Source organism: Hemicordylus capensis, chromosome 6, assembly GCF_027244095.1.
Source record: "Hemicordylus capensis ecotype Gifberg chromosome 6, rHemCap1.1.pri, whole genome shotgun sequence".
NCBI classification, from domain to species: Eukaryota; Metazoa; Chordata; class Lepidosauria; order Squamata; family Cordylidae; genus Hemicordylus; species Hemicordylus capensis.
Genome location: NC_069662.1, coordinates 86026217 through 86052874, shown reverse-complemented (window position 1 = coordinate 86052874; position 26658 = coordinate 86026217). Strand labels below are relative to the sequence as shown.

At 42.0% G+C, this 26658-nt stretch overlaps 1 protein-coding gene across 4 annotated transcripts in view; it reads right to left on the bottom strand.

Annotated features, from left to right (window-relative positions):
- GLI3 (GLI family zinc finger 3) overlaps positions 1-26658 on the bottom strand; it is a 376435-nt gene that overhangs the window by 235286 nt on the left and 114491 nt on the right. For all 4 annotated transcript variants that reach the window (XM_053264771.1, XM_053264773.1, XM_053264772.1 and 1 more), the window contains one exon: positions 24247-24489. In XM_053264771.1, the coding sequence (XP_053120746.1) occupies positions 24247-24489 (243 nt within the window). The remainder of the gene's footprint in view (positions 1-24246; positions 24490-26658) is intronic.

Below are 26658 nucleotides of genomic sequence, written 5' to 3'. Positions count from 1 at the left end.
GTGCTGTGGCAACTCATGAAGAGACCCCTGACCTGGAGGCTGAAACAAGCCTCCCGGCATCAGGGGGATCCCCAGAATGTCCCAATCAGTAGTGCAGAGCATTCTTCCGGGGGCCGGGTGGCTCCGATCCCTGCCACCCCAACCAGCTCCATGATGGAGCTGGTAATTGTGTGGGTGGCCAATCCGGCCACCCAGGGCGAGCTGCTTGCTCGTCTGCAGGGAGAGCAGGTCAAGCCCGCTTTCCCTGCAGAACCCTCTTAGGCTCCCCACACTGCTCATGTGGAGAGCCTTAAGGTGTGACCCAGGCACTCACACATCGGCCAGTAGCAAATTCTGTGGTGGCTAGAACCCTTTTTTTAGAGCTACCAGCACAAAAATTACAGTCAGTTATAGCTATGATCATCTTGCCTCATATTACATTTGTCCACCTGAACAGGTAGTAAAGGAAGGCCGGTGTTACTTAGGCAGGAAGGAAAAGAGAAAGAGAAAGAGAGAATGAGAATCAGCCCTAAGTATGAAAGTGAAATCTTTCCAAGATGTAGTTCTGTGGTAGAAGTTCCACACATTTTGTCTGCCTAATATCTAATTACAACTATCCAATGCCTGAAAATAAGGTTTAAAGGTAAAGTCTGTCATCAAGTCAATTTCGACTCCTGGCACCCACAGAGCCCTGTGGTTGTCTTTGGTAGAATACAGGAGGGGTTTACCATTGCCTCCTCCTGCGCAGTATCAGATGATGCCTTTCAGCATCTTCCTATACTGCTGACGCCCAATATAGGTGTTTGCCATAGTCTGGGAAACGTACCAGCAGGGATTCGAACCGGCAACCTTCTGCTTGTTAGATAAGCATTTCCATGCTGCGCCACTTAAGGTAGAGAAAATATTGTTTATTCATAAGCAAAAAACCCAATAACCCTTAATATGAGAAATTCAGTTATTTCAATCCACAATTCAATCTGGATCATTAAAAATGGTTTGTGCTGCACAAAGTCTTGAAAACACAGATTGCAGTTGTTCAAAAAGTGCATGAAGATGAGGCTAAATGCTACACTGAAGCTTAGGGACACTATGGTTGCATGACAGGCCAGAAGCCAACAGTTTAATATGACATAAAGGAGACAAAGGATAGAGAATGGTCAAAAGATTCCTGAACCCAATGCTAACCTCAGCCCTCAAAACTGAAAGCTTTCATTATGAACAATCTTGAAAATGATTCCCTTGCAGAAACACTTCAACAACCAAAATTATCCCAGTTTTCATAGAGAGCCTCATATTCATCCAACATAGCTATTTCAAAAGGCTCCAATATAACTCTAAAAGCTCAGCTATGAAATCCCAAAGCTATCTTTGTGTATGCTTTAGCAGCAAAATGGCAAAACAAACCCAAGTAAAATATTCTAATTGGTTACTGCTTTCAAGCACTACAGTCATGCAATGTCACATCCCATTCTCAAGAAAACAAATCAAGTTAAATGGAAACATACTAATCAACATAGAGGCGGCCTCCTGGGAGCAAATACAAGCCTGAAGATTAATTAAGATGTTTGAAAATGTAAATATAATATGGGACCTAAAACATCCCTACTTGTTTTGTTTCTAAGAATGCTCACAGATGGCGGATGTTTTAGATATCAGCATATCCAACATCCACATGTGCTGATTCCCACAGTGATCCCCACTATTGCGAATGGCAATCTGGGGAGTCATAGTCACCATGAACAGCAGCCTAAAAATATGATTGCTCTAGAATTGCTACATACACACATACAAATTTGTATTCCCCCCCCCCAAGGCGTCTTAATCACTGCTTTGTATAGAATCAGCAAAGTACACCTCTGGACTACACCTAGAGATTACCTTTGGACTACCCAATATCCATTTTCCCTTAGCTTGATAGAATGGTTTATGGCAGGGTTTCTTAATCTTGGGCCCCCAGATGTTGTTGGACTACAGCTCCCATCATCTCCAGATATGGCCTTTGTGGCTGAGGATGATGGGAGTTGTAGACCAAAAACATCTGGGGGCCCAAGGTTAAGAAACCCTGGTTTATGGTACTGTAAACACCAAGATTAATAAAGGTTTTTCTTTAATTATTATTACAAGCTTTTTTCATGATGAATTATGGATAACAGGAAAATATTGAAAAAACGCTATCTATAGAAAAAACATAGAACAAATTCAAACATTACCTTAGGCAACAGTCTCCACTCATACAAATTATCTGGTTGTGTGAATGATGCAAGAAGTGAAAGGAACCGTCTCAGATCATAGAACATGACAGCCTCTGCACTCTCAGTAGTAAAGTATTAAAATGTACTTTCAAAATCACATCAGCTGCTGAGATTTGTGAGCTTACAAATTATTCCCATGATCATAACAAGTAGCCAAAAATAAGGATGGAGCTACATTTTATGCATGACTTTGATGCCATTCAAAGTGAAAGCCCAAAGTTGAATTCTCCCCTTCTGTGTTTGTAATGTTCAAACACACATACCCATATTGTGACATAATGTTTTGTTTCCCCAGCCCTAGTCACAATATGGGTATGTGTGTTCAAACATTACAAACACAGAAGGGGAGAATTCAACTTTGGGCTTCAATGGAACAAGTTCACACATGGGAACAGAAATAGAAGTGATGTAATATACATACATGTAATGGAAGTAAAGAGCTGCACACATGTGTGCGAACCAGAACACAGGGACAGCTGCACATTAGTGAGGAGATTTAGGAACAATCCATTGTCTCCCTCACTAAACTGCAACACACACACAAACACACACCCCTCAATAGTACATTGGGGCACCTACACAATAACAGCATATAAGACAAACATGTTTGATAATATTTGACTGCTTTGAACTTTAAAAATTTACTTTATAAGTGTTTTTTTTATAAAATTGGAGATTGTACACAGCAAAACTGAAGAAGTTTGAGATGTTAGGGCTATGACACTGTATTTATCCTAAAGTCTTTTAACTACAACTTTCAACTGACAAAGTTTTATTTCTCTGATGCGTAACACATGCATGTCATACAACAGACCAAACAATGGTCTGTGAACCCAACCAGCACACTGAAACATTTCTGCAGACTCCTAGAGCTGTAAGGAAACCAATAGCAAGAATCTAAAGGTCTGTACAATTCATTCTGTGCATGCTAAGGTTCAAAGAAAAAAGGCTACCAAACTATCTCACCGAGTGCATGCAAACCTTTGGGCTAACCTAAAGCAACACTTTCGATTAGGGATGTGCCAACAGGTTCAACGCTGAACGCGTTCAACGTTGAACTTGTTCGGTTCGACTGTTTGGGGTCAAACCGAAACGCCACCACCACCCCCGGTTCGGTCTGACCCTGGACTGGGAAACCACCACCCAACCGGCTGTTTCGGGTGTTTGTGATTTTTAAAAAAAAATTAAATTTTTTTTTAATTTACCCCTTCCAGACGAGGTGCTCGAGGTGGTGGTGGGGTGTATGTGGAGGTTCCCCCTCTCCCCGCAAGCATCCCTCACTGCCCAAACAGGCCTGTTTAGTTGGCTCTTCAACCCATTCGGGGCAGTCCCCCTCCAGCACAGTAGCCATTTTGGAGGGTGCCGTGGCTGCACAATAGGTCTCTGCATGGCCCAGGCCACACGGGCCAATTGCGCAGGCGCAGTGCCCTCCCAAATGGCTGTTGTGCCGGAGAGGGAAGGCCCAAGCCAAATGGCCAGTTTGGGAAGAAGGGAGGGCAGCGGAGGAGAGGGAACCTCGTGGACCACCCCCCGCTGCCTCAAGCAATTCCCTGAAGGGAGTAAGTTAGTGTTCAAGGAGGTGCCGGACCAAACTGGCCTGGCCTGGTTCGGGTCCAGTTCGGACTCAAACCGAACCATACCAGCTGGTTCCATGCACACCTCTACTTTCAATCCCTGACAAAAGAACTAGCTCAAACCCTGCTCTCAAACCCCGAGATAGTTATAGATTCCTTTACAGATGGTTTTTCAACTACATTTGATAAGGTCCCAACAGAGGGGAACCCAGAATTCTTCTTAATGTTTAATTTAATTTAATTTAATTTAATTTAATTTAATCTCCTCCCTTCAGGGACCCCACTCATTTTGGCTATCCTTGCTTCCCTCAACTCTGACATTGGTAAGGATTTGCATAAAATTTGCTCAAATCAATTCAAATCTGAATCAGATTTGGAACCAATGAAAGAGGAAATTCATTCAAAGTTGCCCAAATTCAATCAAATTCGAGTGAATTCATCCAAATTTGAATCAAATTCAGGCTAATTCAAAAAGATTCAAATGAATCTCCACTCTTTTCAGTGCCTAAAATTAAAATCAATTCAAATTCAATTCAGATTTAAATCAATTCATGCAAATTTCATGCACATGCCTAGACACTGGTCTCAGTTCCTCCAGGCTTAAAATTTCTGGTGTTCATCCCAAAAAGTTTGGAAAGTTGTTCTCCCATGAGGGAGAACAAACTAAAGTTGAATCCAAACAAGACGGAGGTACCTGTTGTGGGAGGCTGGAACTTAGGAAGTGCTTTAGACCTGCCTGTTCTGGATGGGTTACACTCCCCTCAAAGATCAGGTATGTAGCTTGGGAGTACTTCGGGACCAAACCTCTCCATGACATCTCAGGATGAGGCAGTGGCCACGAGTGCTTTTTATGAGCTTCAGCTGATATGCCAGCAACATCCATTTCTTGAGACTAACAGCCTTAAAACAGTGGTGCACATGCTGCTAACATCCAGGCTAGTGGTGTGCCCGAACCGGTCCGGCGGCCATTCCAAAGAATGGCCGAACTGCCGGACCGGTTCGGACTGGGCTGGTTCGGGTCCGGGTGGGGGGTATATCTTTAAGGGCGGGGAGGGCTTGCTTAGCCCTCCCGCCTCCTTGCCCCCGCCAGCGCCCGTATTTAACATTATAGGGGCGCTGGAAACCAGCCGCCCCCCCCCCCGCCACCGCCACCGCCGCCGCCGCGAAATCACTCTTAAAAACATCCAGCCCTCCCTCCCTCCCAGCTAGCTGCCCGCCCGCCCCCCCACCCACCCACCCAGTCGCTCACCCGGTCGGTAGATACTAAGCGAGAGGAGCTCCGGCACAGAGCTCCTCTCGCTAGGAAGGCCTCCGGGAGAATGGTGGCTTGCGCGCGCGCGCATGCGCGCGCCGCAAACCACGCCGTTCTCCGGAGGCCCGGTCTACCCGCCGGAGGCCCGGTCTACCCAGCGATCGGAGGCCCGGTCTACCCGGCCCTTTCCCGGCGGGTAGACCGGGCCTCCGGAGAACGGCGTGGTTTGCGGCGCGCGCATGCGCGCGCGCGCAAGCCACCATTCTCCCGGAGGCCTTCCTAGCGAGAGGAGCTCTGTGCCGGAGCTCCTCTCGCTTAGTATCTACCGACCGGGTGAGCGACTGGGTGGGTGGGTGGGGGGGCGGGCGGGCAGCTAGCTGGGAGGGAGGGAGGGCTGGATGTTTTTAAGAGTGATTTCGCGGCGGTGGCGGCGGCGGGGGGGGGGCGGCTGGTTTCCAGCGCCCCTATAATGTTAAATACGGGCGCTGGCGGGGGCAAGGAGGCGGGAGGGCTAAGCAAGCCCTCCCCGCCCTAAAAACAAGGCCCCCCTTCGGTGCCGGTCCGGACTTCTCCGGACCGTGCACATCCCTAATCCAGGCTTGACTATTGCAATGAGCCCTTCATTGGGCTCCCTTTGTATATAGTTTGGAAGCTGCAACTGGTGCAGAATGCAGCAGCCAGGTTGGTCACCCATAGAGACCACGTTATACCTATTTTAAAAGAACTACACTGGCTGCCAATTAGTTTCCAGGCAAAAGAACAAGTGCTGGTTATTACCTATAAAGCCCGGAACAGCTTGGGCCCAGGGTATTTAAGAGAGTGCCTTTTTCTTCATGAACTCCACCACCTATTGAGATCATCGGAGGAGGTCTGGTTGCAGCTGCCACGAGCTCGCTTGATGGTGACCTTCTCTAAGGTTGCCCCAATTCTCTGGAACACCCTCCCAAATGAAATCAGAATCTTTCCATCTCTGGTTGTTTTTAAATGACTTTTGAAAACACACCTAATCATCAAGCTTTTAGTTTATGATGTTTGAAAGTCATACAGTTGTATTTATGTACTAATCTGTTTTATATCATTTTTAGGTTTTAGTTGCTGTTTGCTTAAATTATAAACTGCCCTGAGATTTTATATAGGGTGTTATATAAATGAATGAATGAATGAATGAATGAATGTTAGATGAATAAATAATTATGTTAGCTCAATAAAATAAATGAATGAATAACAGAATAAAAGTTTCTGAGTTTTTCCAAGAATTCTCCCCACTTTTTTAAAAAAACTGAATGTATTACAAAATAAATCAGATATAATTAACTGGGGGAGGAAGAATACACTTGGCCTCCTTATAAAAAGAAACATAGGCCTGTAGAAAATATTCTAATGGGGAAGCTTGACAAGGCAAAGAGGGGACTGCAGGCAGCCATAACCTAAATCCATATCTCAAATGGGGGGTTTCCACCCCAGGGTTTCTGTCATCCTTTGCTGGAGGTGGGTTTGGACATGAACCTGACATACATAGGAAAAAGATACAAAGACAGAAGACCATGTGGTCTTTGGTATAAAAATAGACTATATTTATACCAACTCTGATAAATCACAATCAATATTAGGAAAAACTTAAGAGGACAGCAATCGTGTAGGTGGGATGAGCCAACTGACCTTCCTAAAGCTTTGTTTCTTAAATAAATTTTTTAAAAACCCATAATGACATGGTACACATTAGTATGCAATATATAGTTAGCCCCTCAGGCCCAATGCCAGTCAGAAACTATACTGGGTTACTTGGACCCAGGGGCGTAACTATAATAGGGCAAGGGGAGACAGTTGTCTGGGGGCCCACTGCCTTGGGGGGGGCCAGAGGCAAGTCACATGACTGACTCCCCCAGCCGTGCACCCGCCCGGGCTTCCTTCATCCTCCGATGTATTCATCCTCCGAAACTGATGTGAGTGTTAAGACCTGGAGCTACCAGAACAGCATGTCTTTCTCTAGTGCCATTAAATGACTTGCATCGTCCACAATTTACAAAACTTTTGAGCTGAGCTTCAGTGGGGTGGGGAGCCCATTTTAAAATCTTGTCTCTGGGCCCACTCCAACCTTGCTACGCCCCTGCTTGGACCAGTCTGATCTCATATAAGGCAGCTATGTACATTTGCCTATGAGTTCTAGTATTGGTGTTGGGATGTCCAGCACCACACTGCCATATTTTATAAGGAACTTAACAGTTTCTTCAGAATGAAATGTGCAGAAATAACTTTATAGAAATTGGAGCCTGTGCTGAAGGATTTAATACATCAGGCTGACACAGAAATCAGAGGTTTTGCTGAACAAGCCAAAAGAAACTTTAGTGAGAGCACTACAAACATTTCTCTGAGAATGTGATTCATGGCAGAAGGGAGTGGAACCAAAGAAACAGTAGTACTAGAATGGAAACATTTGCCTAATGTTCACTACCTTTAAAATGACAGTGAACACCAGAGAGCAACAGAAAGGTCTAAAAGGACTATCACAATACAAAATGCTATGAAGTTTTGGCTTTTTCAGGTACAGCACCATGGAGGGAAGGAGGTGGGCTGAACCTCCCCATTGTCATTAAGCCTTGAGAGGAAGAAGGGCAAACAGCAAAAGCATTGCCTAAAATTTGGGGGTAGGGAGGCAGGCACTGGGGATCCTGCCTACAGGTATATGGAATTAATATTCTCTAATCTGCAATCCTCCCCAACCCCCAGCCTCTACTAGCTGTGGATTTTCGGAGTCTACTGATTTACTCTGAGTCAGTGGTGCAAGAAATGCACTCTGCGCTTGCTCAGGGTGGCCTTTCGCTTTTGAAATGAAGCCCAAACAAATAAAACTGAACTGAATTCTTGTTCTTTCCCATTTCACATTTGCCTCTAATACTCCTCCCCTCCCTTTATTGGCTCCCACCTGTGTAGAATGTTAGATTGTAAATTCCTTGAGGCAACACAAGGAAATTATGGTGGTGCACATTAATGGTCTTAACCAGCAGCAGCCTCTTTTCTGTGTTCCAGGTTTGAACCACCTTGGCATCAAGAACAAATACTGGAGATAAGCTCTGGGCCAAATTAATCCCTAAAATCATGCAAGACAGCTTGAGGTTGTGGGGTGTGTTTTTTGTTTGTTTGTGGAGGGGGACAAAGCCCTGACCTAGGAACAGCCCATGTCAACTATATCTTGAATCATGGCTTGGAAGGAAAGAAGGTTCTACAATAAAGGAGAGGTGGTATGTTATTATAAAATAAAATGTGACTGCAGGAGAGATTTAGAAATAATCTTTTATTAGAGACAAGAGTACAATAACATCCTAAAGATTAACAATGTAATCCTAAATAAGTGTACATCTAATGTCACCCAGTCAGCTTCATGGCTGGGCAGTGAAGGATTTGAACCCAAGCCCTCCAAATAATGGTACAGAGAAGGAACTTGCTGGCTCGAATCTCTACTGGTATGTTTCCCAGACTATGGGAAACCTCTCCAGTTTGGGAAACCTCTCCAGACTATGGGAAACACCTATATCTGGCAGCAGTGATATAGGAAGATGCTGAAAGGCATCATCTCATACTGTGCAGGAGATGGCAATGGTAAACCCCTCCTGTATTCTACCAAAGAAAACCACATGGCTCTGTGGTCGCCAAGAGTCAACACTGACTCGATGGCATACCTCTAACTTAACTTTCCCAATAATAGCCCAACACACTAATCTCTATATTACAATGGCTTGCACTTGTTCTACATTGTGAACAATACTGATATTGTGATAGGAATAGAATGGAATGGAATCTTTATTTCGCTCATTGACCAAACAAAAATACAACACAATAGATAAGTAGTAACCTCCAGCAATCATGATTCTGCCAGTACTTTCTTAAAAAACACCATTTACATTATAACAATATATAGTACAGTCGACACTCATGATTTTACCAATTGTTTCTTTACACAGCTTGCAATGTGGCAAAATTTTGCCACCTTGGTGGAAACATTAATATCACTGTCTGACAAAAGGAGAGACACATAAAAGGCCAATGGCCTACCTGGGAATCTAGACAAAATAGGTGACAAAAGTGCTAGCCGAATGAAGCAACATATGATCAATTGCCTCAACCACTCCTGACACAGGCACAACCTTTGAGCAAAAGGAATACCGAGATAGCAACCCTCTAAGAGAGCAGAGGGGTGCATTCAAGTGTGCAAAGGCAAATGCCCTTCTTGATTTGGCAAGAACAAGCTCATGTAAATATTTAGCTGGTCTGTGAAGGTGAGTTGCATTACTTAAGAAAGGTAAATTTCTGACTCTGGCCCTGTCTTTCTGAATCACTATGTTCCACATCTGCTGCCTAATTATCTCCTTGGCTTTTAAGATCCCTAAGGAGACCAACATGGGTATACTTAAACCATAACTTTCTAATTTCCTCTCAACTCCCTCTTTCCAAACATGCAAAGTTATCCTTCAGTACCAGAGGTGCAACATCTGCTTGACCAAGATTTAATTTCAAATAATAAGAGATCTTTGCAACCCAGACATGTGCTTCAATTGCTACTAACCCCAGCTCCAGCCTTAACGCTGGGTTGAGTGACCCTCTTGGCACTCCAAGGATTGTTCTAATAAATTTGGTTTGTACCAACTCTAGGGGACGGAAATCCTTATAATTGCTCAGCTGGGCTCCATATAGTAGTTGGGCTAAAATTTTCCCTTTGAAGACTTGAATTGCAGTGGGGATGTAACCACCTCCATTCCCGAAAAAGAATCTAATGAGAACCATTGCACTGTTTTGTGCCTCTTGTGTAACATGGAGTAGGTCTGCTCTCCAATAACCATTAAATTGGAAAACCACGCCTAAATACTTGACTTGTTCTATATCTTGGCCATCAATTTGCCACATACGCTGCACAAATTTCTTCTGGAACACCATAATTTTGGTCTTCAGATAGTTAATTTCTAGTTCTTTCTCTCAGCAATATGTAGCAAATTTTTGAAGGGCTCTGAGCAAGCCTATCTCTGTAAAGGAGAGAATTGTTGTGTCATCTGCATACAGCAGCACTGGAAATGGTTGCTGGCCTAATTTCGGAGAATGGAAACCTGACTCTAATAGATTGTGTGTCAATGAGTTTATATAAAAAATGAAGAGGGGGCCAAAATGCAACCCTGTCTCACTCCCTGCTGAACAGGTATCTTCTGTATTAAATGGCCCCAGGTACTGTACCTTACCATAAACCAGTTGTTATCATGTAGCATATGTATAAGGGCCAAGAGGTGACGGTCTATGGAAGAAACCTCCAATTTCCTCCATAGTCTGTCCCTAGCTATCGAATCAAATGCCACTTTAAAATCCACGGATGCTACAAACAGGGCACTCTTTGGCCGGACACAGTATTTGTCGATAGAATGTTGCAGAATCAAGCACTGATCTACCATAGAGTGTCCTTCTCTGAACACTGCATGTTCTTCAGTAATTATCCCCTTATTGTCCTTCCACTCTCTACGTTTACCACATAAATGTCTGGTGGAGTGTTTTCCAACCACACTTAGCAGACTTATTGGACAGTAATTTGCAGGATTTGATTTCACCCCTTTTTCAAAGAGAGGAACAATAAGTGCCAAGTTCCATTCCTCTGGGACTTTCCCGGTATAGTCAATGGTTGTAAAAAGTACTGCTAGAACTGGAGCCCACCAATCATAATTGTTTTTCATTAGTTCCACAGATATATGGTTATAACCAGGAGCTTTCCCACTTTTCAACTGGGCTATCATCTCCCTTCATTGTGACAGGGTACTGACTGCAGGAGAAAAAAGAGACTCATTTTAGCTTTAGCATTGCTGGAGAACTGTGATCTCTGCCCAATTGAGTTTAATCTCGATCATTTACGTGTTTTGATAACTGGGGCAGCAATCCTATATTAATTTGCCATGGAGTGTCCCAATGACCATGATGCAGTTTACTTCAAAATAGACATATAGGATGCACTGCATTATTAAAAAAGACAGAGATGTGTAAAAAAAAGCCTAATTATACTGCTGCTGCTAGAAGGTATATGAATTTACTACAAATATGTATATATCACTTTTCAAAAATGTTCTCAAAATGGTTTACATAGCTAGCTAGCTAAATAAAATTAAAAATAAATAAATAAAATGGTTCCTTATCCCAAGAGGACTCAAAACCTAAAAAGAAACATATGGTAGACACCAGCAACAATCACTGGATCAATCAACAATCAATTATCAAAGAAGGAGCTGTGGGCCTGAGTCCAGTCCCAGATTTTTTAAGTACCTACCAACATCCCTCCTATAATATCCACTGAAACCCAGCAGAACTGACCTTGCCAAGAATAGCTGCAGATGTACACAATAAAAGTACTGACCCTTTAGCCACCATTATGCAGTGATGAGCAATTGAATTTCACCCCTCCACAGAAAGAAATCCATACACAACATGGTAAAGCTTCCACTCTCAATAACACAAACAAAACCTAATTTACTTTACTTGGGTTTAAAAAGGTAAGAACATTATGATTAAAGTTGTTTAGAAACAGAACCACAATTCACTAAAAACTTTTAAAACCTAAAGCTAACTTGAACTGGTATTTCATTTCTTGAAAGTTGGTTCTTTAGGCCTAGCTAATTAAAAACCAATAATCCTCTAAAAGAAGTGCAAACACCATAGAAACATACCAGCTTTATGTTTAAAATCATAAATGTATATATTCGGAATGATTCATTTCTTCCATGAGACTAAAGCAACTTTAGCACATCTTTAAAACTGGATGGAAAATTAGAATATGGACAGAGTCTAATGCAAAGAAATGCCTCAATTTCCCCCTCCTCCACAATATAATTAAAAAGCTTTCACAGGCAAAAACAGAGCTTGAAGCAGACTCTATCCACAACCACTACCACGACCCCACTATCACAATCAAATTAATTCTTTGGATATTGCTGATGAAGAATCGTCCTGTGCAGAAACTTAGGTAATTTTATATATAAACTGCTGAAGAGTTCTTTAGTACTGAGGATTATGGGTTCCATTAAGAAATATAATATATCAAGAATTATTATTATTTCTTGTTTACAGTCAGACAGGTGTTATCGACTGGTTTGTTTTATCCAGACATCGAGTCCTTCCTAAGGACCTGGGATGGCTGAATTTTATTGACAGTTGTTATAGATATCGTCGCAGAATATAGGCTGTTCCCAGTAAAGCTGCTTTTTGTAACTGGCTGATGGTGATTTCTGTAGCCCCTATGGTGTTGAGGTGCTCTTCAAGGTCTTTTGGAACTGCACCCAGGGCGCCAATTACCACTGGGATTATTTGGGTCTTTTTCTGCCACAGCCTTTCAATTTCAATTTGTAGATCTTTGTATTTGGTGATTTTTTCTATTACTTTTTCTTCTATTCTGCTATCCCCTGGTATTGCTATGTCGATTATTTTGACTTGTTTTTCTTTCTTCTCTACTACAGTTATATCTGGTGTATTGTGTGGCAGATGTTTGTCTGTTTGTAGTCGGAAGCCCCATAATATTTTTACATCTTCATTTTCTTCAACTTTTTCAATTTTATGGTCCCACCAATTCTTGGCTACAGGTAGCTTGTATTTTTTGCAGATGTTCCAGTATATCATCCCTGCTACACTGTCATGCCTTTGTTTGTAGTCAGTCTGTGCGATCTTTTTACGACAGCTGATTAGATGGTCCACTGTTTCATCTGCTTCTTTACAAAGGCGGCACTTGCTGTTCGTTGTGGATTTTTCGACTTTGGCTCTTATTGCATTTGTTCTTGTGCAGCCAGTATTAAACCCTCTGTTTCTTTCTTCAAGTTGCCATTCTTAAGCCATTGCCAGGTCTTGGTGATGTCTGATTTTCCACTTATATTGTGCAAATATTGACCATGCAGGGGCTTCTTTTTCCATGTTTCTGCTCGGTTCTTGACTTGTTTTTTCTTGTAGGCCTGCTTTGTTTCATTGGTGTTGAATAGTTTCTCGTTCTTGACCATTTGAAGTGCATCTTCTTCACTGTCCCTTATATATTCTTCAAGGCCTCTTTTCTCCTCCTCTACTGTTTGATGGACTTGCAGCATTCCTCTTCCACCTGAGCTGCGAGGGAGGTATAGCCTATCTACATCACTGCAGGGGTGCAGAGCATGATTGATTGTCATGATTTTCCTGGTCTTACAATCTAGCGTCTCTAGTTCTGCCTGGGTCCAGTCTATTATTCCTGCAGTATATCTGATAACAGGTATAGCCCAGGTGTTTATGGCTTGTATGGTGTTCCCGCCATTGAGTTTGGACTTGAGGATTTTTCTAAGTCTCCTGATGTATTCACTTCCAATTTTTCTTTTAACTTCAGTGTGTGCGATGTTATCAGCCTGGAGAATGCCCAAGTATTTGTAATGTTCTTTCTCTTCCAGGTTCTTGATGTTGCTTCCATTGGGCAGTTCTATTCCTTCTGTTTTTGTTATTTTTCCTCTGTTCATTATTAATGCAGCACACTTGTCTAGTACAAACTCCATTGCTATATTGCTACTGAACATACGGACAGTGTTTAGCAGTGATTCAATTTCTGACTGGGACTTTCCATATAACTTCAGATCGTCCATGTACAGCAGATGGTTGATTTTACTTGATGTTTTAGATGTTTGGTATCCGAGGCCTGTTCTGTTTAGTATTTGTGAAAGTGGGGTCATGACAATTACAAACAACAGAGGGGATAGTAAGTCCCCTTGGAAAATGCCTCTTCTAATGCTAACCTGTCCAAGTGTCTCGCCATTGATTGTTAACTGTGTACTCCACATGCTCATTGCTTTTTTAAATGAATATCTGAATGTTTTTGCTGACACCAGTTGTTTCTAAACATTTTAGTATCCATGTGTGAGGCAATGAATCAAAGGCTTTCTTGTAGTCAATCCATGCAACACTTAGATTAGTTTTTCTTCTCTTGCAATTTTCTAAAATCATCTTGTCAATCAGCAGATGATCTTTTGTGCCTCTGGTGTTTGGGCAATTTCCTTTCTGTTCAACTGGAAGCTGTTTGTTAGTTAATAAGTGTTGCATCACTTCATCTGCTATTATTCCAGTTAATAATTTGAACATGGTTGGCAGGCAGGTTATCGGTCTATAATTACTTGGAACTGTACCTTTTGCTGGGTCTTTCATGATAAGATTAGTTTTCCTAGTTGTTAGCCATTGTTCAATATCACCTCCTTGCAAATGTGATTTAACTGTTTTGATAGTTGTTTATGAAGGCTTGTTAGGTGTTTAAGCCAAAAGCCATGCAGTTCATCGTCTCCTGGCGCAGTCCAATTTTTAATTTTCTTTGCTCTTTCACTTATTAATTCTGGTGTTATTATTAGATCTTGCATTTGTTGGTTACATTTTTCAACCTCTTTCATCCAGCCTGCTTTTTTATTATATTCTATTGGATTGTCCCATAATTTCCCCCAGAATTGCACTGTTTCTTCTTTATTTGGTGTTTCTAAGTTTCTTGCAGTTTCTCCTTCTATGCTTTGGTAGAAACGTCTCTGATTCGACTGGAATTGGAGATTCTGCCTGTGTTGTGTGATTCTGGCTTCGTATCTGCTAATCTTCTTTGACACTGCTGTTATTTGCTGCTTTATTATTTCCAGAACTTTTCTAATTTTCCTTGAATCTAGGTGGTATTTTTGGATCAGATACTGTTTGGTGTTTTCATTCTTCAGCTTCTTGTCTTTCATATCTTTCAATTTACTAGCATCTGATCTGAGCCTGTAGATTTTATTTTCTAATCTAATCTTCCATTTAGGTAATGTACTGCTTTCTTTTTTGACAGGTCCACTGATCTTATATCCGAGCTCTTGTGTTGTTATTGTTGCTGCACTGTACATTAGTTGGTTTGTTTCTTGCAAATTATCGGTTGTTATTTCTGCAAGTGCAGCATTGACATCTTTTAATGCCTGAGCAAGTTGTTTTTTGGCAACTGTTGGCATCCTCGATTTCCAACACCTCCTCCACCTGCGCCTGAGCAACTGCTTCAGTTGGTGGTAATTCTTCTTCCATATCTTGAGCCTGGGTTGCTCTTTGCAGTTCTTCCAGCTCTACTCCTGTGAATACTCTATTTCTTATTATGAATCTTCTCTGGTCTGCTAGCCTTTGTTCTGTTATTTCTGTATCTGGATGCTTCTCTTTCCAAATTTGGTACATTCTTTTTAAATAACCTCTTCTAGTTGGACTAGACTTGTAATAGCAGATCATTATTTCCTTGTTGGCATTTTTCATATATTTTTTTCAGTTAAGCGACGTTTCTTCCAGCAACCTTGCAGTCTCCAGCCCTGGTTGCTCAACTGAAGATCCTGAGTCCTGTTGCCCACTTGCCACCAGATGTCCAGGGACTCCAGCAATTGGCATGGTCCTTGTTGACCCAGGCGACGACCGATCCAGTATAGATTTATTAAAGTTACATCTCACCATATTGTTGATGGGAGAGGCACTCTTTGTTGTTGTTGTTGTTGTTGTTCTGGTTTTGTTTATTTGTAAACCACCACAAGACATTTGTTTGAGGTTGTATATAAATGTAATTAAAAAAATAAAACCTAGATGCTAGATCAGAGCAAGGGAGACATTGAGCGCATTAGAGGAATTATTCTGTCCTTGGTCCTCCAAAACAGCAGCACAACTGTGAGGTGGAAAAATCAGCTTATAAGCGCAAATCTTTTTAGTTGCCAGTGGCTACTGGGCACCTCAATTTTTGAAAGTCTAGCTATGGGAATCTCTTAAATTTGTCTTGCATCATATTTGGAAGGTTCAGACTAAAAGGCAGAATAAATATTTTTTATTATTAGAATTTTCAGAAGTTTAAAAATGAAAGAAACTCACTATTTGAAAAATAAAGCCTGGAATCATATGAGGGTGGTACATACTAAAAGCTCTGAACTAATAGAGGGTCTTGTCTCAAGGGAGCAGAGCTTCAAAGGGACTTCAAGTTTTATTTTATTTTTATTGTTAGATTTATATACCGCCCTTTATTAAAAACAATCACAAGGCGGTTTACAACAGTTAAAACACATAATAAAAATGAATTAAAAGTATTTAGCTAAAAATATAAAAACAATCTGATATTAAAATATACAATATACAAATACAAAAACTATACATGGATAAAAACACGCAGAAGCAGCAATAAAACAATCATGTAAAGGCCTGGATAAAAAGCCAAGATTTAACCAGCTTCCTAAAAACTGTGATGGAGTCTGAGGAGTGAATGGTCACTGGGAGAGCATTCTAAAGCCTGGGGGCAGCAACAGAGAAGGCCCTGTCCCGAGTGCACAACAACCTAGCCTCCCTCGTTGTCGGCACCCGGAGCAGAGCCCCCTCAGATGATCTCATCAAGTGGGCAGAAACCCTTGGGAGCAGGCGGTCCCTCAGGTATCCCGGGCCCAAACTGTTAAGGGCTTTAAAGGTCAAAACCAGCACCTTGAATTGGACCCGGAAACACACTGGTAACCAGTGCAGCTCATTCAAAATAGGTGTGATGTGATCACACCGGGCAGCTCCAGATAGAACCCTAGCTGCTGCATTTTGTACAAGCTGCAGTTTCCGGATATTCTTCAAGGGCAGCCCCAAGTAGAGTGCATTGCAGTAATCCAGCCGTGACGTGACTAAGGCATGGGTAACTGTGACCAGATCTGCCTTCTCGAGAAAGGGACGCAGCTGGTGCACTAGTTGAAGCCGTTCAAAGGCACCCCTGGCCACCACCTCCACCTGAGCTTCCAAAAGCAGAGCCTGGTCCAGTAGTACCCCCAAGCTGCTGAGCATTTTGAGTTAATAATCACACAGACACCCAAAAGAAGTAATCACAGGCAAAGACCCACATGCATACATAAAAAACATGCAGCTTTTCCCAACAACCTAATTCCCAGGACAAACGTGGAGTCATAAATGACTTAAAAGTTCGGGGTGGGGAGATAAATATATACAGATGTCCGCCTTTTTAAAAAAAAACTGTTTTCTTTTGTGTTACGGGAAGATAGCCCACACTTTTAAGTACAAAGTGAGTATATATAGAAGCACAAACTAGACATCCAGAAAGGCATATTTTCCAACCACAAAGAATGAAGGAATTACACAGCCAGCTACAGGCTGTTGTAATGCAGCCTTTTCTCTCCACCAAAACCGGCAAAAAATTAAGCAGGAGAAAGGCAAACTCTCTGGTTCATCCTCTACCTACAGCTATAGTAGGGCCAAAATGTTATAGACATAAAACACAATTCATTATTCTTCACATGAAAAAGTATCTATCTCATTCACATCCATGATTTGATAAAGTACATCTTAGGCCCACTGTTCATGTACCTTTCCTGCTACAATTGCCACTTCTGCAGCAACTCAATGTCTGGGACATGTAGAGATTTATGCCCACATAGTTTGTCTTCTTGGCATGTTTGTGACCCTCACAAGCAATTAACTTCCCAAGGGGCTGAGCATCACTTTCAAGATTTGCACACATACCAGAAAGATGAACCATGTGGATGGAACTCTTTACTCATAACTTGTGATCAGCAAAAAAGCCACAACAGAGGCATGGGCTCAGTTCAGATGTAAATAAATTAGTATCATACACGAAAGCTGTTGTGAGCCTGGCTCACACAAACCACCCCCTTCTCTGCACATGTAAAGAGATAATTAAAAGCTTCTGCTAAAGATTTAAAACAAATCAGTTTCAAGTTTTTGTCCAAATGGGCAACTGTGGTTTGTTCAAATCACAGCTAGCTAACAAACAAGAATGGGCAGGTGCAGACATTGTGCAGAACCTCAGTGAGCTCCATGCTATGTTCCTCAACCTCAGAAGCCTACCATCCCACCAAAAGCATCTACTATCTGAAACACACCTCAACCCTTAAGTTCAGATTTGAGATTCTTTGAAGCAAGTAGATTAGAATAAGCTAGAACTTGTGGGTTTGGACAACGTGACCAATTTCCACTTATCCTAACCTGAAAAGGAAGTAAACACTCATGCAGGGATGGGAAGGAGGAGCACACACTACTGAGGCTTAGGGACATCGCACAGAGTCATTTTCAACCAAGGTTCCATGAAATGTCTGAGCCTGCCCAGGATCAAACCATGGTTTGATAGCCTAGATTATTAAATTTTGAACAAACCACAGTTTCCAACTTCATGTCACGCCCTTGAGCTCCGACAGCGAGGAGGAAGGGGAAGCTGTCAACTTTCCAGCCGATTCAGGAGTGTCTGAGGGGCAGAGCCCGGCTCTCAGCATTCATGAAACGGCTGTGGTAGATCCAACTAATGATTTAGAGCAGGCACGGCAACCTGAGTCAGCAGAAGGCATGGGGAACCAATGCGAAGAAGATGAAACACCAATGACTCCACAACAGCGCAGGATCACGAGACGTAAAACGCAATTAGAGGCTGTTAGGAGGAGCAAACGCCTCTTGCTGAGGGCTGACAAGCCGTGAATTCCTACCAGCTGGGAGCTCTCGGCTTGCTCCATAAATCACAGCTCCAGCCTCCTACTCGTTGCTGAGAATCAACGTTTGTCAACATTCCTTGCCGACAGCATTCAGCCAAGCCATATCCGATTTCAGCAGCTCCGCTTGCTTCGTGAACTTCCCTAGCAGCTGGCCAGACCTTGACACTTCAGACATAACAGGCAAGTGCAATCAGAAACTTTAAATGTTCTGTCACTTGTGAAGGAGGGAAGAAAGGTAGTGGGAGTGAGTCTGAGACTCACCATGACTCCTGCACATAATGCAAAACCAGGCCTGCACTATCATGCTGGGAAAAATATGTGGAAACAAGATGTAAGAACTTACATATATATAAATTATACAACTAAAAACTAAAATTAAGTTTGCTCTCCTTTTCTGTTAATTTCATCAGACATTCCTTCATTCAGTTGTTGTTCTGTCTGAAAACCTGTTATAGGAAAACAGAAATGTGACAGATTTTGATATAACTGCTAATTAATTGGTAAGTAATAATTGAGGGGTTTAACGAAATGAAAAGGAAGAAAGCTCTATGACTGCCTTGAAAAATAATCTTGCAGAAGTTATTTTTATGCTTAAAATCTAGGACACTTTTTCAAGGTCTGGAGGGCTTGTCTGGGGATTGGAAGAGCTGCCAGCTCATCATCAATGAAGCTCATCAATGAAGGAGCATTCCAGGCGGGGGGGCAGCGGGGTAGAAGGACCAAATGCATCATCAACTGAGTTGCCCCAGGATGGTGTAGGCAGGCAGCTGCCTTGGTGAGCTTTCCAGCCTTGGGCTGTCTGACAAGGGGAGGAGCCTATATGGGGTAAGGCTCCATATGGGGTCCGTAAGATTTATGACAGGTATGGAGGACTATTTAAAACCAAGGTCAGTGAGGAGTGAGTAACACAGAGGGCACTGATGTCCACTGAAGTGGCACAGAGCAAAGCATTTGTGCGGGCTAGATTGGGACCGAAGGGGAGGGATTACCTCATTTATCCTTTTTTCCCACATGAGGCCCTAGGAAGATCAGCAGACACCAAGTGGCTCTACAGGATTCTTCTAAACCAGTTCATCTATCTATCTATCTATTCATTCATTCATTCATTCAGTTTTTATAGTGCCCTTCCAAAGCTGGCTCAGGGTGGTTTACAAATAAAACAAAGGCAGTTTAAAAACAATCAACACTTAAAAATATAAAACAACATTAAACAATTAAACAATAAAACAGTGTAAAACCCTGAAAAACAGGTACATTAAAAACGCTTTATAACCATTTTAGTTATATTCGTTTAGTTTCCAGAATTCACAACAGTAGGGGCAAGGGGGCAAAGAATCCAGAAGGGGACATATTAGCTACAGGAAATTGTTATGAGATGTAATATGCATAGCCAGTGTCCCATTTCGATGTGCTTAATCCATGTAACAGCCCCTTTGTGTGCAGGTTCATACAGCAGTGATCTATGGCCAAGTGAGAAGCTGTCCTGATGTAAACACTGTATATTATTAGGCCAGCACATGGTTTAAAAAGCATATTCAACATGATGCTGGGTCACATGGCATGCTGCACCAAGATGTGCTTTTTGCACATTGAAGCCCTATTGACACATTATAGTCAAATGCACATACAATCTGTGCACACTATACACACATGCAGTTATTCACACATTTTGTTCAACAAAGGTGTATACACCCTATCTGTACCAGGGATGTGTTTCAGAATGAACACATGTACAATTAGTGTCAGCTCATTGCCGTTCACGGCTTCAGGGAAGTGTCAACAAGCCGCCCTGTACCCCTGGGCGGAAGCCAGTGCTGATGCTATCCCACCCTCTCACTATCTCCACCCCATCTCACGTGTGCAGGTACCACTCACTGCCATCTCATCACCAACAGCAGCTGGGGTGCCCCACTTCTACTGGCTGTTTGCATGGCTTGCCCACGGGAGGCAGCGTGGAGCATGCCTTTAGCAGCAGCAGCTTCTTGTCCTCCCCATTGCCACCAGCAGCAGCTTTCTCCTTATCTCTTTCTCCCACTGTCTCTCCTTTCCTCCAGCACAAAGCTTGTTTAGAGACAAAGAGGACACATTTTGGTGCTGAAGGAGAAGAGAAACAGCAGTAGTAGTAGTAGTAGTGCTGCTGTTGCTGACTTGTCTTAGCAAAGCAATGGCAGAGATGATAGGCAGCTGCTACTGCCAAAGGCATGCGTCATACTGCCTCCTGCAGGAGTGGTGTACAATCAGCCAGCAGCAACGATGCACCATAGCCACTGAGGCTGGCAGCAAGGAGGAAGAGGGCAGCACCTGAGCACGTAAGGTGGCTGGTGGGGCCAATGGGAGGGGCGTGCTGGATACACGTATAGGAGGATGGAAGAGCTACATTCTGCCACCTCAAAAAAAATCCCCAAATGCATCACCTCAGGTGATTGCCTCATTTCACCTCATAGAGGAGCCTCCTCTGTGCACAGGCATTCACACAAAAACATGCACATGCACAGAGAGATTTGCACATTGCAGATTAAATGGTGTTTGTTAACACATGTGACACACTTTGGAGGAGATCAAGCATCAGATCAAGGTGTCCTAGTAGTATTTGCCATGTCTTAAACTTAAAACACGTTTATGTTCCATTTCTACTTATGCAACCACTATATTGTTGTGAAAGAATCACTATCTAATTTTCCACTACTACAATTTTGGTATTTCAAAACATTGAATACAGTCCTTCAGCCAGATATCCTGCAATAGTTTCACTGAAAACTAATCCAAAGCAAGATGTTTATTATTGCCAGTTAACTTAGTCCACTGCCTTTCCCAGACAGACATGACCACGGGATTAAGTGGGGCAAAGTAGAGTGAGTTATGAGGTCATATTTTAGCCAGGGCAGTTCGCATAGGGCTGATTTAATAGGGTTCTTCTCAGTTTCTTCCAAATTCGTTCCATGCCCTGTTCACACCGATTGCTCCCAAGTCTTCCTCTGATCACTTCTGGATTTCTCTCTTTCTTCTTTTTCTTTCTTTCTTTTTTTTTAACTTCAGCTTTGGGGAAGGACGACTTCCCGACTGGCCAAGTCCATGCAGGGTACATTGGCTTTTCTCAAATTTTTTTAAACATTTGCTTGGTGATCTTGTGGAACATCGATCTATGCACCTGCACAGATTGATGCTCTGCAAGATCACCATGCAATTTAAAAAAAAAAATTTAGGAAGGTGAGGTTTTAAGAAAAGACACTCTATCAGCATGGCCCCTCCATACATCACAGAAGAAACAGCAGTGTATATTGGATATATGGAAGTATCCCAAAAAGACATGGTAAAAACTGGAACTTTTTAGCATGGAGATCATGGGGACTAAGCTCTAATGTGCAGGGGGAAATCTGAATCATGTATGGAGTGTTCCCTGATATTTCGCATGGACTTTGATGTAAATCCGCCCAAAGTGTGAATGCATACCTGCCCTGCCCATGATGAAGCAAAGTAAAATTGCCATCTGAGAATGGCCTATGAAAGTTACAATAAATGTAAATAAATAGGTAGTACTCAGAGACTAACTAAAAGGATTATAAGATGGTTTAATATTGCATAACCTTTCATGGGTGAAAACTGACCATCAGCTGCTGACGAAGACAGTTGTCACTCATGAAAACTTATACAATATTAAACCATCCTATATAATCCCTTCTGTTAGTCTCTGAGTGCTGCCTATTTCTTTACAAGTACTTCATAACATTTGACTAACACAGCTAATAAAATATAAGAATAACACATACAATAAATGTATTTGTCTTTAAGGTGCCACAAGACCATGTGTTGGCTTTGCTGAGACAGATTAACATGGCTACATCTCCAGAAGCTGCTCTCCAAAGCAGGTAATCTTGGCTCAACAGTCTAAGATCTAGAGAGGTGTCACAGAAATTCTACACACTCATTGTTTGAAATGCACTTCCATTAGCACCATAGCTTGTTATTTATTGACTCTGTCATCTCTAAGCATGCTTCCTTGAAAATATGTTACATTAAATTCAAAGACATTTATTTCTGAATGAAAGTGTTTCAGTCTTGGTGCTACGGGGTTAGATGCAGTCTTGTGTATATCCTCTGGCAGCACCACATTTAGGTATACACATGCAACTCCAAGTTAAATAAATGGGATTTGCATTCAGATGACCAGGCGCAGGACTGCCACTTATGGCCATGGACCCGGCAAAGTTATACATTTATGTATATGTAAAAGCACATGTGTTCTGAGGTTTTCTGACTTTTGCTCTTCAGCAGGTTTTCATGGTGAACTCCCTTGAATGGCTTTTAAAAGTAAAGGGAACTGTAGACACATTTGGAGAGGTTCCATGCAGGGAAGAGTGTGCAAAAGAGCATGCTGAAAATGTATTTAGTGCTTTCACGAATCTATGTGAACTCACTGCAGATTATGGCTGGAGAAAGTAACATAAAACCTCTGTGGCACCTGAACTTTTCTCCTGAATGCCAATGTATAGTAATTTTCCTTTCCTTACTTCTCCTTCATCTTTATCATCAGCCACAATCAGATTCTGTTTTATAGAAAGGCTGTTCGGGTAAGATTTAACGTTTGTACATAAGACACACTTTGATCTACACCCTGATGAGTGAACATTCTCCTTTGCTGCTAACCCAACTAATGATGGGATAAAATTAGCTTTTATCCCTGGCACTTTCTTTACAAAAAAAAACATGTACTAATCAGCTGTCCTCACTAATCACTCATCTGGCTAATGACCTTTTGCCTCAAAACATTAACATTTCTGAATGAAATGGAAAAAATGGGAGGGGGGAAAGAGCGAGACACAAGACCTAGACTAGCCTCTCTTCATGGGTCTTAGTTTATCATCTGGTATGAGAGACTGAAAGGTTAAATGGCATGCATATACCCTAACTAGAGAATAAATCTATAATCAAAAGGCACAGACTTTGACACCTCAAGATGTGCTTCATTACTGCACAACTAAATGATTTTCCTCCCCCACCCTTTCTAACTAGAAACATATGGGGGGAAATTGGCTTTTAATTCCCTCAGATTCTTTGCCTGTGGAGAAATCTGTTTGCACATCTGTGTCCAAGTGTCACTTAATTTCTTACTCTTTATTAATGTCTGATCAGGCATTCCAAAGTTGAAACCCATTTATGTTCTCCCTCTCTATATATTGTAGCTGGGAGCAAAGTTGATGGCTGTGCCCGCATGCTTGCTTTTCAGCTTTTTGTGATGATATTGTTAAAATAACACTGCAAATTAATACTTTTCTAAAAGAATTAATCACCCTGTTCCTTTTCATAACAGTTCTTTTCCCCTCTCAAACATGCTACTAAAACTCTAACAAACAGAACTAGCAACAGTTAGAATATCTTTTCCTTGCAGAGACATGGGAACACCTCTTGTGCAAGCCACATGGAGTGGGAGTTACACAACAGCACAATGAAGGAGAACTCCCATTCATTCCAATAGGCCTTGTTCAGGGGAAGTTTCTGGGAACAGTATCCCTTGTTAATTTTAATGACACAATGTAACAGTTTGCTCCTTTCCTCCCCACCACCTGTTTCTAGATAAACCAAAGAAGTTAAAATCAGATTATAAACTTGACCCTTCTAAAAGCAATGCTAAGTGTCAATGTAAAAAATGCAGCACAAGGTTACAGCTTGCAAAGCATCCTAATTTTGTCTTCTATAATCAACTTGCATTAAATACTCACGGTAAGGAGGATCCATGTAACCATTCCTCGGGTCCATGGCAAAGACTGTCCCACGATAAGGTACGGAAGGTTCAGGAACGTGCGATATAGATCCATGGATCTCTTTCTTGATTAATGAGGCCCTTTCCTCGCTAGATGTCGAAGGCTCTTCACTGATTTTACTGAGGCCTTGCCCGCCCTGTGGCTGCATTGTGATTGCGTTCCTTCTCTCTCTGTGATAGGTCTGTCCAGGACTTTCATCCTCTAGGGAGGAGTGGGGGTGGGGGGAGAGACAGAAAGATTTGGGAGGGGGGAAGAGGGAGAAGAGAAACTTTTAGCTCAGCTGCAGCAAATTATCAAAGTTTTTTAAAAGTTTGTTTTGCCTTTTTGGTGCTCTGCACTGCAAAGTAAGTTTGGAGAAGCAAGCACATGTGTGGTTATGTGAAACATGTCCCTGGATACAAGTTGACATGGGGCGGGGGAAGAGAAACCTAACCCATTCAATGTGAGTGGCAGTTGTGCCGTAAATCATCATCACCCCATTCAGTGATGCATTTCCCAGTGGGGCCATTAATCGTACAGGAATGGACACAGGCTTGCTATTTTCTTTCCTCTGGGACAAGAAGGCTTGGAAGTTTTGGCTGCTTGACTCAGAGGAAAAAAACAATGTGTCACAAATCGCGGAAGATGAACCTTGCTAGCAGAAACTAAATCAAGCCTAACCACCCACTGGTGCTTTGTACTGGCCAGCATGCCTCTTTATGCCTATATGGATGCACTGTTGAAAAAAGGAAAAGCTCCTTGCCATTAAAGGGAGAAAGTGGTTATTAAAATAAAGGAACAGAGAACCTCTAATATACTTGGAGCCTGATGTATTTACTCTAAGCATATGTAAGGCCCCCTGTTTTACTATGGGTGCAGAAGAACAAAATAGTCAGAGCTATCTGTGTATGTGCATGCACATACCATGAATAACATAGTTTGTTTCAATATAGAAGTCCACAGACCTACATAACATTTTAAACTCTTAGTTCTAACTACTGCATATCTTCACATCCAGATCCAACTTCTTGTTAGATATTTTCTATTCTGAATCTTTTCTCAAGGACTAGGACTGGCTATATATGTGAAGGCAGGAAGGGAGCAAAATGCCTAGACTTTAAAAAGTTCATTTTTTTCACTGGAACTATAGACATTTGTGTGGTTTGTGTGTTTCTTTTAAGTGCACTTGGATAAGTGAGTGAGAGAGTGAGCGTGCGAGAGAGAGTACTAAATGTTTATGCTAAACATGTTTTCTCTGTGAGAAGAGTTCTTACATCTCCCTTTTTAATATGTGTGTGTGTGTGTGTGATTGTTCACTACAACACATTAACCATTTAACAATTAGGGGGGAAATGTTCAAGAAAATTGAATGATCCCTAGAGAAAAAGCCAAATACATTTACAAAGGGTAAATGTAAGGGGTAAAAGAGGGTTGTGCTGGCCATCTATATTACAAAATAAAAGTTTAAATAGCAAGTCCATTTCTGGGGCAAAGACACAATGTCCACAACCATATATCCAGGGAATCTTTTCGTTCAACAAGTTAAATGCAACTCTTAAAGGCTACAGTCTCCCAGCGATAGTCCCCAAACTATCCCTACATGTGTGTCTACTGAAACCCATCCAACCCCAAATATAAAGAGTGTATTCTCCAAGACCAAAGCAACAACCCATTATGGTACCTCAGCAGCTATGGACCCAACTAAAAGGATGTCATCAGCCCTGCCCATAAAATTCAAAGCCAAATGGTATGGAATTGGTATGCCTGGGGAGAGGGGGACGGTGCTCCAGCTCAACTGCAGGTAGGAAACTGAATATCTGAAACATGCACTTTTGAAACTGAGAAATTTGTGAACATAAGCATTGCTTCCTCCTTCCACCATCACCTGAGACAACCAACCTGCCCCTACCAGTGTAATTCTACTCTCCTGCTTTCCACTGCACATCTCACAGAAGCCTTTAAGGAGACATGATTAATATAGGTGGTCAATCATTAGTTCACATTTCAGTATAAAACTGTCTACACAAGCACCTGTTGCAAAAACAATCTTTAACGTCTAACATGAACGTCTAAGCAACGATCTTGAATGTTATCTAATATGCTTTCAGGAGGTATAATATGATAAATAAATAATTTCAAGATTTCTTTGAAGTTCTATCTCATCACAAAAGACTATTTTACTTATCATGCTGCTGAATCTTCCACCCAAGATGTTTTAAGGAGACACTTGAATTGTAAACTATGATTGCAACAAACATGTTTGTACACTTAACTGGTTGCTGCGATGGGCTGCAGATCCCTGATGAGTGTGTATTCTGTGGCAAAGCAAGTTTGCATCTATGTATTGTATGAAACAGTCCAAACTCCCATTATGTATTTTGAAGTAAGTCA